The 18,171-nt window shown below is 48.7% G+C and overlaps 1 protein-coding gene across 4 annotated transcripts in view; it reads right to left on the minus strand.

Annotated features, from left to right (window-relative positions):
* Positions 1-18,171, minus strand: part of ttll5 (tubulin tyrosine ligase like 5) — a 163,618-nt gene that overhangs the window by 130,791 nt on the left and 14,656 nt on the right. For all 4 annotated transcript variants that reach the window (XM_033027477.1, XM_033027476.1, XM_033027473.1 and 1 more), the window contains exons 8-11: positions 11,468-11,537; positions 7,751-7,835; positions 2,470-2,571; positions 330-421 (exon numbers count right to left, since the gene is read on the minus strand). In XM_033027477.1, coding sequence (XP_032883368.1) covers positions 330-421; positions 2,470-2,571; positions 7,751-7,835; positions 11,468-11,537 — 349 coding nt within the window. The remainder of the gene's footprint in view (positions 1-329; positions 422-2,469; positions 2,572-7,750; positions 7,836-11,467; positions 11,538-18,171) is intronic.

Consider the following 18,171-nt stretch of genomic DNA (forward strand, 5'->3'; position numbering starts at 1 on the left):
TTAAAGATAGAGGAGACAGGGGATATGGGGAGAAGGCAGGAACGCGGTACTGATTGTGGATGATCAGCCATGGTCACATTGAATGGCTTGAAGGGCCGAAAGGCCTACTCCTGCACCTATTGTCTATTGATCCATGCTCCAGTCCACCAACATGGATCTGCACACCCTCAGCAATCTCCCCCCCCCCCCCCCCCACCCATCACCCCGAGCCCTGAACCCAGCAACACCGCGGCAAAGTCTTCCTCTCTGAGCTGTCCATCTGTGCAGCTTTCACTGGGCGAGCTGGTGTCCCGGGGTGGGTCCCGCGTCACGATGAAGGTGCCACTCACCAGCCGTGTCCACTCCTTCCTGCTTCAGGTACCGCAGCATGGCACTCATACTCCACTTGTTCCCGTAGTCTTCCACCTCTGGGTCATCACAGCTGGAGGAGAAAGAACAACCACAACAATCCCAGGGTTAACATACAATGAGCGTTTGTCGGCACTGGGCCTGTACTCGCTGGAGTTTAGAATAAGGGGGGACCTCATTGAAACATACAGAATAGTGAAAGGCCTGGATAGAGTGGATGTGGAGAGGATGTTTCCACTAGTGGGGGAGTCTAGGACTAGAGGTCACAGCCTCAGAATTAAAGGATGTTCCATTAGGAAGGAGATGAGGAGAAATGCTTTTAGTCAGAGGGTGGTGAATCTGTGGAATTCTCTGCCACAGAAGACTGTGGAGGCCAGGTCAGTGGATATATTTAAGGCCGAGATAGATAGATTTTTGATTAGTATGGGGGTTAGAGGTTATGGGGGAAAAGGCAGGAAAATGGGGTTAGGAGGAAGAGGTAGATTAGCCATGATTGAATGGTGGAATAGACTTGATGGGCCGAATGGTCTAATTCTACTCCTATCACTTATGATCTTATATGCAGGGAAAGGAGAGATATAGGTCACGTGCAGGCAGAAGAGATTAGTTTAACTTGGCATTATGGTCGGCACAGACATTGTGGGCCAAAGGGCCTGTTCCTGCACTATCCCATTCATAGAACATAGAACAATACGGCACAGGGACAGGTGTTTCATCCCACAATGTCTATGCTGAACATGATGGCAATTCAACCTGCACATGGTCTACATTCTTCTATTCCCTTGTTGTTTGTGTTTCTGTCTAAATGCCTCCTCAATGATGATCAGATAATTGGTTCTGTGTTAATTAAGGTCAGGTTTATGATTGTCATGTGTACCGAGGTACAGTGGAAAGCTTTGTTTTGCACGCTACCCAAACAGAACAGGTATGCCATTAACGAATACAATCAATTCAAACTCATGTTCATCACAGCGCCAGAGACCCGGGTTCCATCCTGACCACGAGTACTGTCTGTGTGGAGCTGGCACGTTCTCCCTGTGACCATGTGGGTTTCCTCCGGGTGCTCCGGTTTCCTCCCACATTCCATAGACGTGCGGATTTGTAGGTCAATTGGCCTCTGCAAATTGTCCCTATTGCATAGGGAGTGGATGAGAAAGCATAGTGTTAGTGTAAAGGGTGGATTGAGGGTTAGCGTTCCCTCGTTGGCACACGAGCCTGTTTCCAAACCTTCAGGTGAGAGGGGCAAAGTTTAAGGGGAGAGGTGTGAGGAAAGTTAATTTTTCACAGAGCATGGACGGTCTTTGCCATTTGTACCCTGGGGAAAAGGTTCTGACTGTCTACCCTATCTATGCCTCTCATAATGTTATATACCATCAGGTGTCCTATCAACCATGGAAACAATGCAAGTGTGTCCAATGTGTTCTGCACCCTCTCCACACCCTCCATATGCTTCCTGAACAGTGCACAATGCAGTCACCGCGTAGCACACTGACCCTCATGCGCTCCGCTCAGTCAGCCTAAACCTACCTGATCTCCCGGTTGCTCAGCACTTCAACTGCCCCTTCCATTCCCAGTATGATCTTTCTGTCCTGGGCCTCCACCACTGTCAGAGTGAGGCCCAGCGCAAATTGGAGGAACAGCACCTCATATATCACTTGGTAGACAAAAATGCTGGAGAAACTCAGCCGGTGAGGCAGCATCTATGGAGCAAAGGAAATAGGCGACCTTTCCTGGTCTCGACCCGAAACGTCACCTATTTCCTTCGCCCCATAGATGCTGCCTCACCCGCTCAGTTTCTCCAGCATTTCTTTCTACCTTCGATTTTCCAGCATCTGCAGTTCCTTCTTAAACTCTTATATATCGCTTGGGTAGCTTACACCCCAGCGATATCAACATTGACTTATCCAACTTCAAGCAGCCCTTGCTTTCCCTCTCTCTCCATCTCCTCCCTCTTCCCAGTTCTCCCACCAGTCTTAATATCTCTGTCTACATTCTATCTCTTTACCACCCACTCCCCTGACATCAGTCTGAAGAAGGGTCACGCATTCCTTCTCTCCAGAGACGCTGCCTGTCCCGCTGAGTTACTGCAGCATCTTGTGTCCACCTGCAGTCTGTCATTACCTGACATAGTCACGGCTTTTCTTGTTGATGCTGTAGTTGGTCAGATGCATGAACTGGTTCTTGATGTTTCTGCTGCCACGGTTGTATTTCACAGTGGCAAACCTTGGAGAAGAAATTAGATATTGCACTTATATTCACAAATACAAAACAAAAAAACATATTTTAGAGACACGCAGATGTTAAAAAAAAGGAAGAAAGAGAACGTTGGACAAACTCAACAGGTTGAGCAGCATCTGTGGAGGCAAAAGGTGCAAGTCTAATTTACATCAATAAGACAATGACAATAGACAATAGGGGCAGGAGTAGGCCATTTGGCCCTTCGAGCCAGCACGCCATTCAATGTGATCATGGCTGATCATCCCTAATCAGTACCCCATTCCTGCCTTCTCCCCATATCCCCTGACTCCGCTATTTTTAAGAGCCCTATCTAGCTCTCTCTTGAAAGCATCCAGAGATCCTGCCTCCACCGCACTCTGAGGCAGAGAATTCCAGACTCACCACTCTCTGTGAGAAAAAGTGTTTCCTCATCTCTGTTCTAAATGGCTTACTCCTTATTCTTAAACTGTGGCCCCTGGTTCTGGACTCCCCCAACATCGGTAACATGTTTCCTGCCTCTAGTGTGTCCAAGCCCTTAACAATCTTATATTGTTTCAATGAGATACCCTCTCATCCTTCTAAACTCCAGAGTGTACAAGCCCAGCTGCTGCATTCTCTCAGCATATAACAGTCCCGCCATCCCGGGAATTAACCTGGTGAACCTACACTGCACTCCCTCTGACAATAAGAACATGATTTCTGAGTTTGTACTTGCTACCAAATGAAGGGGGATTTCAATGAAGGGCGACAACAAATGAAGGGTTCAGGTTTATTATGGTCACGTGTACCGAGGTACAGTGAAAAGCTTTTGTTGCGTGATAACCAGTCAGCTGAAAGACTATACAGTGCATTCAGAAAGTATTCAGACCCCTTCAGTTTTTCCACATTTTGTCACGATACAGCCTTATTTTAAAATGGATTAAATTATTTTTATTGTTTCATCAATCTACACACAATACCCCAGAATGAAGAAGCGAAAACAGGTGTCTAGAAATTTTTGCAAATGTAATTAAAAATAAATATCAAATTTAGATAAGTATTCAGACCCTTTGCTATGACACTGAAAATTGAGCTTCAGTTCATCCTGTTTCCATTGATTATCCTTGAGATGTTCCTACAACTTGATTGGAATCCACCAGTGGGAAATTAAATTGATTGGACATGATTTGGAAAGGCACACACCTGTCTATATAAAGTCCCACAGTTGACAGTGCATGTCAGAGCAAAAACCAAGACATGAATACAAAGGAATTGTCCGTAGACCTCCGAGACAGGATTATGTCGAGACACAGATCTGGGGAAGGGTATAAAACAATTTCTGCAGCATTGCAGTTCCCGAAGAGTACAGTGGCCTCCGTCATTCTTAAATGGAAGAACTTTTGAACAGCCAGGACTCTTCATAGAGCTGTCCACCCGGCCAAACTGAGCAATCAGAGGAGAAGGGCCTTGGTCAGGGAGGTGACCAAGAACCCGATGGTCACTCTGAAAGAGCTCCAGAGTTCCTCTGTGGAGATGGGAGAACCTTCCAGAAGGACAACTATATCTGCAGCACTCCACCAATCAGGCCTTTATGGTAGAGTGGCCAGACGGAAGCCACTCCTCAGTAAAAGGCCCGCTTGGAGTTTGCCAAAAGGCATGAGAAACAAGATTCTCTGGTCCGATGAAACCAAGATTGAACTCTTTGGCTTGAATGCCAAGCGTCACGTCTGGAGGAAACCAGGCACCGCTCATCACCTGGCCAATACCAGACCTACGGTGAAGCATGGTGGTGGCAGCATCATGCTGTGGGGATGTTTTTCAGCGGCAGGAACTGGGAGACTAGTCAGGATCGAGGGAAAGATGAACAGAGCAAAGTGCAGAGAGATCCTTAAGGAAAACCTGCTCCAGAGCGTTCTGGACCTCAGTCTGGGGCGTAGGTTCACCTTCCAACAGGGCAACGACCCTAAGCACACAGCCAAGAGAACGCAGGAGTGGCTTTGTGATAAGTCTGTGAATGTGCTTGAGTGGCCAAGCCAGAGCCCGGACTTGAACCCGATCGAACATCTCTTGAGGGACCTGAAAATAGCTGTGTATCGACGCTCCCCGTCCAACCTGACAGAGCTTGAGAGGATCTGCAGTGAAGAATGGGAGAAATTACCCAAATACAGGTGTGCCAAGCTTGTTGCGTCATACCCAAGAAGAATTGAGGCTGTAATCGCTGCCATAGGTGCCTCAACAAAGTACTGAGTAAAGGGTCTGAATACTTATGTAAATGTGATATTTCAGTTATTTCTTTTTAATTACTTTGCAAATTTCTAAACACCTGTTTTTGCTTTTTTATTATGGGGTATTGTGTGTAGATTGATGATTAAAAAAAAAGAATGTAATCCATTTTAGAATAAGGCTGAAACGTAACAAAATGTGGAAAAAGTGAAGGGGTCTGAATACTTTCTGAATGCACTGTATATGATTGCAATCGAGCCATTCACAGTGTATAGATACATGATAAAGGCGATAACTTTTAGTACAGGTAAAGCCAGTAGAGTCTGATTAAAGATAGTCCGAGGGTCTCAATGAAGTAGATAGTAGTCCTTTGACTGCTCTCTAGTTGTGGTAGGATGGTTCAGTCTTTGTTCTGCATGTTAGAAATACCGTACATGAATACAATCAGTTCAAACGCGTACAATAGGTAGAGCAAACGGAAAGATACAGAGTGCAGCATTCTCAGCATTGTAGCGCATCAGTTCCACAGACAAAATCCAATGTCCGCAATGGGGTAGAGGTGAATCGCACATTCACATTGAAGGAGGAGATTTGTAAATGTTCAGACAAACTACAAGGTGCATGTTGACACAATTAAATGAGGAAGCACATGTTGGAAGGAAGTAGAATGAGATTTCTTGACACTCAAGGGAACAAAAGTGTCTTGGGAACATGGATATCAATTGCTCAAGGTTACACAATAGAAACCATAACAAAAGTCCAGGGTTAACAATTGAAAAGTGAGATTAAACCTTTGTCAATCCTTGATTTTGTCTATATCTGAGTACATTGTACAACCCTGAACATTATCGAGAGGATATAGACACACAAAATGCTGGAGTTACTCAGTAGGTCGGCCGGCATCTCTGGAGAAAAGGAATAGGCAATGGTTTAGGTCAAGACCCTTTGGGTCGAGGCTCAGTCTGAAGAAGGGTCTCGACCCAAAACATCACCTATCTCTTTTCTCCACAGAGATGCTGCCCGACCCACTGAGTTACTCCAGCATTTTGTGTCCATCTTTGATGCAGTTCCTTCTTGTGCACATAATGGATATCGATGTACTGAACAGGGTACAGAGAATATTTATGAAGAGAATACCAGAAATGAAAGGATATGACTTCAATAAAGGCCAAATAGGTTGGATCTCTTTTCTCTTTAGTTCACAAGGGTCAGGTCCTTAAAGGTCCTTAAAACAACACAAAATTTTGACAGCGTGGTTGCAGAGACAACTCTTCCACCATGGGGAAGAGGGAAAGCAGAGGTCGGCAATGCAAGGAGTCACCAAGAAATCCCACAGAAAATTCACAAGAACCTTCTTTATCCGAATGCAAGAGGTACTATGGAGCTCACTACCGTGAGGAGTTGTCAGCACGAGGAGTCCGGATGCACTTAAAGGCCAAGCAGGTCAAGCTCGAGGGAAAAGGGAATGGTGGATCAGACTGACAGGTTTAGATGATGAGAAAAAGGAGGAGGTCCAAGAGAAAACTCATTGCTGGAATGGGTTGGTTGGGCCGAATGGCCCGTTTCTGTGCCTATGTTCCAGACCTGGTTATTCAGGATACTGTAAAGGGCCTTTCCCACTTACGCATTTTTTTTTGGCGTCTTGCCGGCACCCGTCATAGTCACAGCAGGTCGCCCCAAAAATGTTCAACGTGTTGAAAATCCAGCGGCGACCAGAAAACCGTACGTCTCTTTGGGCGACGACTCACGACCAAACAAGCGTCACCCCGCGACCTGTCGCCTGCATGGTCGTGAGTAGTCACCCAAAGAGTCGTACCTTTTTCTGGTCGCCGCTGGATTTTCAACATGTTGAAATTTTTCGGCGATCTGCTGCGACTAATGACGGGTACCGGCAGTCGCTGAAAATTCGCATAAGTGGGGCAGGCCCTTAACCAACCTTCTCCAAAGCAGCAGCGCACTGCTGTGGTATTCCTGTTATCCTGCCTGCTGGTGAGCTCCTGGCTCTGTGCTTGAACGCTGCTGCCACCTTGTGTTGAACAAGCTATAAACTTCAACACCACCGGAAATTGGAGGAGCAGCACCTCATATTTCGCTTGGGCAGTCTATACCCCAGCGGCATGAACATTGACTTCTCCAATTTCTGGTAGCCCTTATTGTCTCCTCCCCTTCTCACCTCTCCCTCAGCCCTCTGGCTCCTCCTCTTCCTTTCTTCTTCCTGCCCCCCCCACTCTACATCAGTCTGAAGAAGGGTTTCGGCCCGAAACGTTGCCTATTTCCTTCTCTCCATAGATGCTGCCGCACCCGCTGAGTTTCTCCAGCACTTTTGTCTACCTTCGATTTTCCAGCATCTGCAGTTCCTTCTTAAACTATAAACATCAGCCTTTGCATTCCACATTTCCAGCAACCGTCTTATTTCACTTCACGACGCTTTGTTGCTGCAAAGATCCAACCCACACTCAAACTTACCACAATCATGGTGTCCCCAGTGGGAACTGCAGCGCTAGGTCAGTATTCACTCAGCCCAGTGTCCCAGCACACTGGGACAGATTCAACAGTGGCCTGCACTCAGGACAGTGTGGCAGTGTGGATACAGTGTGGATACAGGGCCCTGCACTCAGGACAGTGGGATAGGTTGGATACAGTGTGGATACAGTGTGGATACAGGGCCCTGCACTGTCAGGGCAGTGGGATAGGTTGGATACAGGGCCCTGCACTGTCAAGGCAGCGTAGTTGGTTAGACAGCGCCTTAGACTGGCAGTGCACTGGGGCAGTGCTGGGAGTACAATGCTCTGGTTTCTCTGCTGCCAAGTGCTGCAGCAACTTGTTAATGGGGTCTTCAGCGGACGAGCTGGGGACGGGCAGGGAATGAGAGACGAGGCCTCTCTGTCCTCGGTGACTCTACTTTTGCCATGAGAAAGGGCCTGATGTGAAATGCTGTTGCTAATGTGATCCACCATCCATGCATGCAGTAGAAGATCTCTACCTTGTCAGTCCTTCTTCGTAGAGATACACCATCAGAGGGTCATAGGAGGTGACCAGGACATATAACCGCACATCAAACTTGAAGTCTGCAGGTACAAAAATAAACCATGAGCTGACACGTGGCCACATGCAGGTACAGCAGGCAGTGAAGAAAGCCAATGGCATGTTGGCCTTTATAACAAGAGGAGTTGAGTATAAGAGCAAATAATTCCTTCTGCAGTTGCATAGGGCCCTAGTGAGACCACACCTGGAGAATTGAGTGCAGTTTTGGTCTCCTAATTTGAGGATGGACATTCTTGCTATTGCGGGAGTGCAGTGTAGGTTTATAAGATTAATTCCCGGGGTGGCGGGACTATCATATGCTGAGAGAATGGAGCGGCTGGGCTTGTATACTCTGGAGTTTAGAAGGATGAGAGGTTATCTTATTGAAACGTGTAAGATTATTAAGGGTTTAGACACGCTAGAGGCAGGAAACATGTTTCCGATGTTGGGGGAGTCCAGAACCAGGGGCTACTGCCTAAGAATAAGGGGTAAGCCACTTAGAACGGAGAAGAGGGAACACTTTTTCTCACAGAGAATTGTGAGTCTGTGGAATTCTCTGCCTCAGAGGGTGGTGGAGGCCGGTTCTCTGGATACTTTCAAGAGAGAGCTAGATAGGGCTCTAGAAGATAGCGGGGTCAAGGAATATGGGGAGAAGGCAGGAACGAGGTACTGATTTGGGATGATCAGCTGGCTGGAAGGGCCGAATGCCCTACTCCTGCACCTATTGTCTATTGTCACACAGTTCTTGTTAACACACGGAACATCTAAATGCACGCAGTGGCAACTTGTCTCAGCATCTGAAGTAATAATAATAATAATAAATTTTATTTATGGGCGCCTTTCAAGAGTCACAAGGACACCTTACAAAAATTTAGCAAGTAGAGGAAAAACATGTAAGCGGAATGAAATAAGTAGTAGAGACATGACTAGTACACAAATTAAAGACAGAATTCAATTCAAAACACAATATGAGGCAATTCAAGCACAGATTAAAAGGGAGGGGGACGTGGGGCTAAGGATAGGCAGAGGTGAAGAGATGGGTCTTGAGGCGGGACTGGAAGATGGTGAGGGACACGGAATTGCGGATCAGTTGGGGGAGGGAGTTCCAGAGCCTGGGAGCTGCCCTGGAGAAGGCTCTGTCCCCAAAACTGCGGAGGTTGGATTTGTGGATGGAGAGGAGACCGGCTGATGTGGATCTGAGGGACCGTGAGGGTTGGTAGGGGGAGAGAAGTAGAAGATTCCAACCCATTTCCGGGGCCTTGTGTGGAGCTGCAGTTCATCGTGAGAGTATTGACACCTGACTTTGTGTACTGGTATATCACTGTCACCTGTACCGAGATACAGTGACAAGTTTTGTTTGTGTGCTACCCAGTCAAACCAGACACGTGTACATTGAAGCCACACTCACGTACAACAGGTAGTGCCAAGAGTAAAATACCAGACTGCACAATTCACATCTCTCCCATCCTTGTCTCATTTTCCTGTCTTTTCATCTCTGGATAAAAAGGATAATCCGGCAAGACTCCAGACTTTGTCCAACCATCCGCCAATCAAAAAACCCTCATAAACCAGAAATATTGATTTACAGTCACAGAGTGATACAGTGTGGAAACTTCAACCCATCTCGCCCACACCGGCCAACATGTCCCAGCTACACTAGTCCCACATGCCTGCGCTTGGTCCATATCCCTCCAAACCTGTCCTATCCATGTACCTGTCTAACTGTTTCTTAAACGTTGGGATAGTCCCAGTCTCAACTACCTCCTCCGGCAGCTCGTTCCATACACCCACCACTCTTTGTGTGAAGAAGTTATCCCTCAGATTCCTATCTAATCTTTTCCCCTTCACCTTGAACATTTGTCCTCTGGTCCTTGATTCACCTACTCTGGGTAAAAGACTCTGTGCGTCTACCCGATCTAGTCCCCTCATGACTTTGTATACCTCTAAGATCCGCCCTCATCCTCCTGCACTCCATGGAATAGAGACCCAGCCTACTCAACCTCTCCCTATAGCTCACACCCTCTAGTACTGGTAACATTCTCGTAAATCTTCTCTGAACCCTTTCAAGCTTGACAATATATTTCCTATAACATGGTGCCCAGAACTGAACACAACGTCTTATGCAACTGCAACATGACCTCCCAACCTCTATACTCACCACCTTATCTACCTGCGACTCGACCTTCAAGGAACCATGCACCTGTACTCCTAGATCCCTCTGCTCTACAACACTACCCAGAGGCCTGCCATTCACTGTGTAGGTCCTGCCCTTGTTAGACGTCCCAAAAGGCATCACCTAGCTTCAACCTTCTCTCACTTCAAGTAACCCCGGCATTCCCTCTCTCTCTATCCCTCCCCCACCCATGTCGCACCAGCTTCTCGTTTTCACCCAACCAACAGCTAACCATGGCATGTTTCCTTTATCTTTGTTACTTTTTTACATATCTTTCATTCATTGTTCTTTGTCTCTCCACATCATCATCTATATCCATCGTTTCCCTTTCCCGTGACTTTCAGCCTGAAGAAGGGTCTCGACCCGAAAAGTCACCCATTCCTTCTCTCCAGAGATGCTGCCTGTCCCGCTGAGTTACTCCAGCACTTTGTGTCTACCTTCTGTTTAAACCAGCAGTTCCTTCCTAAGCACATTTGATATTTGGTTAACTTAAGTTTCTAGCAGTCCATGGTGTTTTAGAGGCATGGAAGGGGTATCATTAGTGGGTCAGAGTAAAGGGGCTGTCCCACTTGGGCGACCTAATCCGCGAGTTCTGGCGAGTTTGCCCTCGACTCATACTTGCAGCATGGTCGACACGAGGTCGTAGGAGGTCTTTGTAACTCTCCTTCATGCTCGAGAATAGTCCCCGTGTACTCGAGGCCTCAGCTAGGTGGCGGCGTATTTTTCAACATGTTGAAAAATGCCCGCGAGTAAAAAATGGTCGCCATGGAAAAAATCAATACTTTTTTTACTCGTAGGTTTAGTCATAGTAGGTAGGCATGTTAGTCATAGGTAATCGAGGGTGGTCGAAGGTAGTCAAAGGCAAAGGTAGTCGTAGATAGTCTTCATCATAGTCGAAGGGAGGTTGAAGGAGATCGAATGAGGTCGTCTTCACTCTCCACCATTCGGTGTCCAATTATCCCGAAGTTAGTCGTAGCTTATCGAAGCTAGTCTTCAACACAGTCGAAGGAGGTCTTCAACATGACATTTTTTCAAACTCTCCTAAACTCTTCTAAACTCGTCAATTAGGTCGCCCAAGTGGGACAGCTCCTTTGTTGCGGTATCATTATTATGAGATCTCTGTTAATTCGGCAAAATGGATAATCTGGCAAAGCACCGTTTAGTTTAGTTTAGTTTTAGAGATACAGTGTGGAAACAGGCTCTTCGGCCCGCACCGACCAGCCATCCCGCACACTAACACTATCCTACACACCACGGACAATTTTACATTTATACCAAGCCAATTAACCTACAAATCTGCACGTCTTGGAGTGTAGGAGGAAATCGGAGCACCTGGAGAAAACCCACGCAGGTCACGGGGAGAACGTACAAACTAAGTACAGACAGCACCGGTAGTCAGGATGGAACCCGGGTCTCTGACGCTGTGAGGCAGCAACTCTACCACTGCACCACTGTGCCAGCATATCGGTGGTGGACCTGTATTATGTTGGAGAGTAAACTCACCGTCAATCAGCAGTGGCGAGTGGATGTAACGGGAGACCAGGATGCTCTCGTCCACTGTAATCTGGCTGGGCTGAAACATCAACAAACACAAATCAGCAACAAGGGCTGAGCAAATACAACAAACACATGCTCACAGGCATGCTGCTACATCTGACAACACGACCACAACTGCAACTGGCTCATCACAGCTCTGGGTTAAGCACTGACACAACCACTGGGCGTACAGAGAGGACAGGAACCAAGAACCAGCGACGGAGAGCAAGTTGAGAGGGGAACGGTTTAAGGGGAACCTGAGGGGCAACCTTGTCACACATGGGGTTTAAGAAGGAACTGCAGATGCTGGAAAATCGAAGGCAGACAAAGGTGCTGGAGAAACTCAGCGGGTGCGGCAGCATCCATGGAGCGAAGGAATAGGTGACGTTTCCTTCGCTCCATAGATGCTGCTGCACCCGCTGAGTTTCTCCAGCACTTTTGTCTGCCTTCACACAACGGGTAACATGTAGATGGAACAAGCTATAGTTGAGGCAAGTGCTATAAAAACATTTAAAAGGTATTTGAACTGGCAGAGTCACACAGCACGGCAATACACCCTTACACCCAAGTCGCCTATGCGAGACAGAGAGAGGGGGGGGAGACAGAGAGAGGGGGGAAGAGACAGAGAGATGGGGGGGGAGACAGAGAGAGGGGGGGAGACGGACAGAGGGGGGGGAGACGGAGAGAGGGGGGGAGACGGAGAGAGGGGGGGAGACGGAGAGATGGGGGGGAGACGGAGAGAGGGGGGGGAGATGGTGAGGGGGGGGAGACAGAGGGGAGGGGGAGACAGAGGGGGGGGGAGACAGTGAGGGGGGGGGAGACAGAGAGGGGGGGGAGACAGAGAGGGGGGGGAGACAGAGAGGGGGGGGGAGACAGAGAGGGGGGGAGACAGAGAGGGGGGGGAGACAGAGAGGGGGGGGAGACAGAGAGGGGGGGGAGACAGAGAGGGGGGGAGACAGAGAGGGGGGGAGACAGAGAGGGGGGGAGACAGAGAGGGGGGGGAGACAGAGAGGGGGGGGAGACAGAGAGGGGGGGGGATACAGAGAGTGGGGGGAGACAGAGAGGGGGGGGAGACAGAGAGGGGGGGAGACAGAGAGGGGGGGGAGACAGAGAGGGGGGGGGAGACAGAGAGGGGGGGGAGACAGAGAGGGGGGGGAGACAGAGAGGGGGGAGACAGAGAGGGGGGGAGACAGAGAGAGGGGGGGAGACAGAGGGGGGGGGGAGACAGAGAGGGGGAGACAGAGAGGGGGAGGCAGAGAGGGGGAGACAGAGAGGGGGAGACAGAGAGGGGGAGGCAGAGAGGGGGAGACAGAGAGGGGGAGACAGAGAGGGGGGGACAGAGAGGGGGAGGTAGAGAGGGGGAGACAGAGAGGGGGAGACAGAGAGGGGGAGACAGAGAGGGGGAGACAGAGAGGGGGAGACAGAGAGGGGGAGACAGAGAGGGGGGAGACAGAGAGGGGGGAGACAGAGAGGGGGGAGACAGAGAGGGGGAGACAGAGGGGGGGGGGGAGACAGAGAGAGGGGGGGGGGAGACAGAGAGGCCCAGGAGCCGTTACAGAGGGAGGAGCGACCTTCGTGTGGTGAGAAAAAAAACCCATCGCGGGGCTTGTCTCAACAGAGGCCCAGGAGCCGTTACAGAGGGAGGAGCGACCTTCGTGTGGTGAGAAAAAAAACCCATCGCGGGGCTTGTCTCAACAGAGGCCCAGGAGCCGTTACAGAGGGAGGAGCGACCTTCGTGTGGTGAGAAAAAAAAACCCATCGTGGGGCTTGTCTCAACAAAGGCCCAGGAGCCGTTACAGAGGGAGGAGCGACCTTCGTGTGGTGAGAAAAAAAAACCCATCGCGGGGCTTGTCTCAACAGAGGCCCAGGAGCCGTTACAGAGGGAGGAACCAAAATCTGCAACGTTCCATTCGCAGATCACACTTCAAATTAAGGGGGCTGGTGGAAGCCTCTGATTGGTCGAACGGACTAGAGGAAGCAGCCGTTACAGGACTAGAGGAAGCAGCTGATTGGCTTGTATCCCGGGTAAGGCTTTATTGTATTCGGATAAGGGGGAGAATGAGGGCCAGGGCAGTTTACTGTTCTGGATGTCAGATGTGGGAGGTCATGGAGTCTGAGTGCCCTCCAGACGCCCACATCTGCGCCAGGTGCGTCGAGATGGGGCTCCTAAGGGACCGTGTTAGGAACCTGGAACAGCAACTCGATGACCTCTGTCTGCTCAGGGAGAGCGAGGAGGTCATAGATAGGAGTTACAGGGAGGTGGTCACTCCAAGACCACGGGAGACAGAAAACTGGGTAACAGTTAGGAAGGGCAACGGGCAGAGGCAGGGACTGGTGAGCACCCCGGTGGCTGTACACCTTGAAAATAAGTACTCATGTTTGAGTAAGGGTGGGGGAGACAGCCTACCTGGGGGCAGCGACAGCGGCCGGGCCTCTGGCATAAAGACCGGTCCTGTTGCTCAGAAGGGTAAGAAAAAGAAGAGGAGGGCAATTGTAATAGGGGACTCTATAGTCAGGGGGTCGGATAGGCGATTCGGTGGACGCAGACAAGAGACCCGGATGGTAGTTTGCCTCCCTGGTGCCAGGGTCAGGGATGTGTCTGAACGGGTCCAAGAAATCCTGAAATGGGAGGGAGAGGAGCCTGAAGTTGTGGTACATATAGGTACCAACGACATAGGTAAAAAAAGAGAAGAGGTCCTGAAAGAAGAATTTAGGGAGTTAGGTAGAGAGTTAAGGAGAAGGACTGCAAAGGTAACAATCTCAGGATTACTGCCTGTGCCACGCGACAGTGAGAGTAGGAATGGAGCGAGGTGGAGGATAAATGAGTGGATGAGGGACTGGTGCAGTGGGTATGGATTCAAGTTTCTGGATCATTGGGACCTCTTTTGGGGAAGGTGCGACCTGTACAGAAAGGACGGGTTGCACTTGAACTCGAGGGGGACCAATATCCTGGCGGGGAGATTTGCAAAGGCTACTGGGGAGACTTTAAACTAGTATGGTTGGGGGGAGGGACTCAAATTGGGAAAGCTAGCAGTCAGTGTGTGAGGCAGGAGGCAGAGAATGGTAGCACTCTGACCCAAAATGTAGGGGAGAGAGAAGAAAAAGACAATAAACAGAGAATAAGAGAGGGTGGGTTTCTTAAATGTGTATATTTTAATGCTAGGAGCATTGTAAGAAAGGTGGATGAACTTAGAGCCTGGATTGACACCTGGAAGTATGATGTTGTGGCGATCAGTGAAACATGGTTGCAGGAGGGCTGTGATTGGAAACTAAATATTCCAGGATTTCGTTGCTTCAGGTGTGATAGAATTGGAGGGGCAAGAGGTGGAGGTGTTGCATTGCTTATCAGGGAAGATATTACAGCAGTGCTTTGGCAGGATAGATTAGAGGGCTCGTCTAGGGAGGCTATTTGGGTGGAACTGAGAAATGGGAAAGGGGTAGCAACACTTATAGGGGTGTATTATAGACCGCCAAATGGGGAGCGAGAATTGGAAGAGCAAATATGTAAGGAGATTGCAGATATTAGTAGTAAGCACAAGGTAGTGATTGTGGGAGATTTCAATTTTCCACACATAGACTGGGAAACACATTCTGTAAATGGGCTGGATGGGTTGGAGTTTGTAAAATGTGTGCAGGATAGTTTTTTGCAGCAATACATAGAAGTACCTACTAGAGAAGGGGCGGTGCTGGACCTCCTGTTAGGAAATGAGACGGGTCAGGTGGCAGAGGTATGCGTTGGGGAACAGTTCGGGACCAGTGATCACAATACCATTAGTTTCAATATAATTATGGAGAGGGTCAGAACTGGACCTAGGGTTGAGATTTTTGATTGGAGAAAGGCTAACTTTGAGGAGATGCGAAAGGATTTAAAAGGAGTAAATTGGGACTTTTTGTTTTATGGGAAAGATGTGGAAGAGAAATGGAGTACATTTAAAGGTGAAATTTTAAGAGTACAGAATCTTTATGTCCCTGTTCGGTTGAAAGGAAATAGTAAAAATCGGAAAGAGCCATGGTTTTCAAGGGAAATTGGACACTTGGTTCGGAAAAAGAGGGAGATCTACAATAATTATAGGCAGCATGGAGTAAATGAGGTGCTTGAGGAGTATAAAGAATGTAAAAAGAATCTTAAGAAAGAAATTAGAAAAGCTAAAAGAAGATATGAGGTTGCTTTGGCAAGTAAGGTGAAAGTAAACCCAAAGGGTTTCTACAGCTATATTAATAGCAAAAGGATAACGAGGGATAAAATTGGTCCATTAGAGAGTCAGAGTGGACAGCTATCTGCAGAGCCAAAAGAGATGGGGGAGATATTGAACAATTTATTTTCTTCGGTATTCACCAAGGAGAAGGATATTGAATTATGTGAGGTAAGGGAAACAAGTAGAGTAGCTATGGAAACTATGAGATTCAAAGAAGAGGAAGTACTGACACTTTTGAGAAATATAAAAGTGGATAAGTCTCCAGGTCCGGACAGGATATTCCCTAGGACATTGAGGGAAGTTAGTGTAGAAATAGCAGGGGCTATGACAGAAATATTTCAAATGTCATTAGAAACGGGAATAGTGCCGGAGGATTGGCGTACTGCGCATGTTGTTCCATTGTTTAAAAAGGGGTCTAAGAGTAAACCTAGCAATTATAGACCTGTTAGTTTGACGTCAGTGGTGGGCAAATTAATGGAAAGGATACTTAGAGATAATATATATAAGCATCTGGATAAACAGGGTCTGATTAGGAACAGTCAACATGGATTTGTGCCTGGAAGGTCATGTTTGACTAATCTTCTTGAATTTTTTGAAGAGGTTACTCGGGAAATTGATGAGGGTAAAGCAGTGGATGTTGTATATATGGACTTCAGTAAGGCCTTTGACAAGGTTCCTCATGGAAGGTTGGTTAAGAAGGTTCAATGGTTGGGTATTAATGGTGGAGTAGCAAGATGGATTCAACAGTGGCTGAATGGGAGATGCCAGAGAGTAATGGTGGATGGTTGTTTGTCAGGTTGGAGGCCAGTGACTAGTGGGGTGCCACAGGGATCTGTGTTGGGTCCACTGTTGTTTGTCATGTACATCAATGATCTGGATGATGGTGTGGTAAATTGGATTAGTAAGTATGCAGATGATACTAAGATAGGTGGGGTTGTGGATAATGAAGTAGATTTTCAAAGTCTACAGAGAGATTTATGCCAGTTGGAAGAGTGGACTGAAAGATGGCAGATGGAGTTTAATGCTGATAAGTGTGAGGTGCTACATCTTGGCAGGACAAATCAAAATAGGACGTACATGGTAAATGGTAGGGAATTGAAGAATGCAGGTGAACAGAGGGATCTGGGAATAACTGTGCACAGTTCCCTGAAAGTGGAATCTCATGTAGATAGGGTGGTAAAGAAAGCTTTTGGTGTGCTGGCCTTTATAAATCAGAGCATTGAGTATAGAAGTTGGGATGTAATGTTAAAATTGTACAAGGCATTGGTGAGGCCAATTCTGGAGTATGGGGTACAATTTTGGCCGCCTAATTATAGGAAGGATGTCAACAAAATAGAGAGAGTACAGAGGAGATTTACTAGAATGTTGCCTGGGTTTCAGCAACTAAGTTACAGAGAAAGGTTGAACAAGTTAGGGCTTTATTCTTTGGAGCGCAGAAGGTTAAGGGGGGACTTGATAGAGGTCTTTAAAATGATGAGAGGGATAGACAGAGTTGACGTGGATAAGCTTTTCCACTGAGAGTAGGGAAGATTCAAACAAGGGGACATGACTAGAGAATTAAGGGACAGAAGTTTAGGGGTAACATGAGGGGGAACTTCTTTACTCAGAGAGTGGTGGCTGTGTGGAATGAGCTTCCAGTGAAGGTGGTGGAGGCAGGTTCGTTTTTATCATTTAAAAATAAATTGGATAGTTATATGGACGGGAAAGGAATGGAGGGTTATGGTCTGAGCGCAGGTATATGGGACTAGGGGAGAATACGTGTTCGGCACGGACTAGAAGGGTCGAGATGGCCTGTTTCCGTGCTGTAATTGTTATATGGTTATATGGTTATATGGTTAGAGGGGGGAGACAGAGAGGGGGGGGAGACAGAGAGGGGGGGAGACAGAGAGGGGGGGAGACAGAGAGGGGGGGAGACAGAGAGGGGGGGGAGACAGAGAGGGGGGGGAGACAGAGAGGGGGGGAGACAGAGAGGGGGGGAGACGAGAGGGGGGGAGACTGAGAGGGGGGGAGACTGAGAGGGGGGGAGACTGAGAGGGGGGGAGACTGAGAGGGGGGGAGGACTGAGAGGGGGGGGAGACTGAGAGGGGGGGGGGAGACAGAGAGGGGGGAGACAGAGAGGGGGGGAGACAGAGGGGGGGGCGAGGGGGGGAGACAGAGGGGGGAGACAGAGAGGGGGGGAGACAGAGAGGGGGAGACAGAGAGAGGGAGACAGAGAGGGGGAGACAGAGAGGGGGAGGCAGAGAGGGGGTGAGAGAGGGGGTGGCAGTGAGGGGGAGACAGAGAGGGGGAGACAGAGAGGGGGAGACAGAGAGGGGGAGACAGAGAGGGGGAGACAGAGAGGGGGAGACAGAGAGGGGGGGCAGAGAGGGGGGTGGGGGAAACAGAGAGAGGGGTGGGGGAGACAGAGAGGGGGTGGGGGAGACAGAGAGGGGGGTGGGGGAGACAGAGAGGGGGTGGGGGAGACAGAGGGGGTGG

Source organism: Amblyraja radiata, chromosome 9, assembly GCF_010909765.2.
Source record: "Amblyraja radiata isolate CabotCenter1 chromosome 9, sAmbRad1.1.pri, whole genome shotgun sequence".
Taxonomy (NCBI): Eukaryota; Metazoa; Chordata; class Chondrichthyes; order Rajiformes; family Rajidae; genus Amblyraja; species Amblyraja radiata.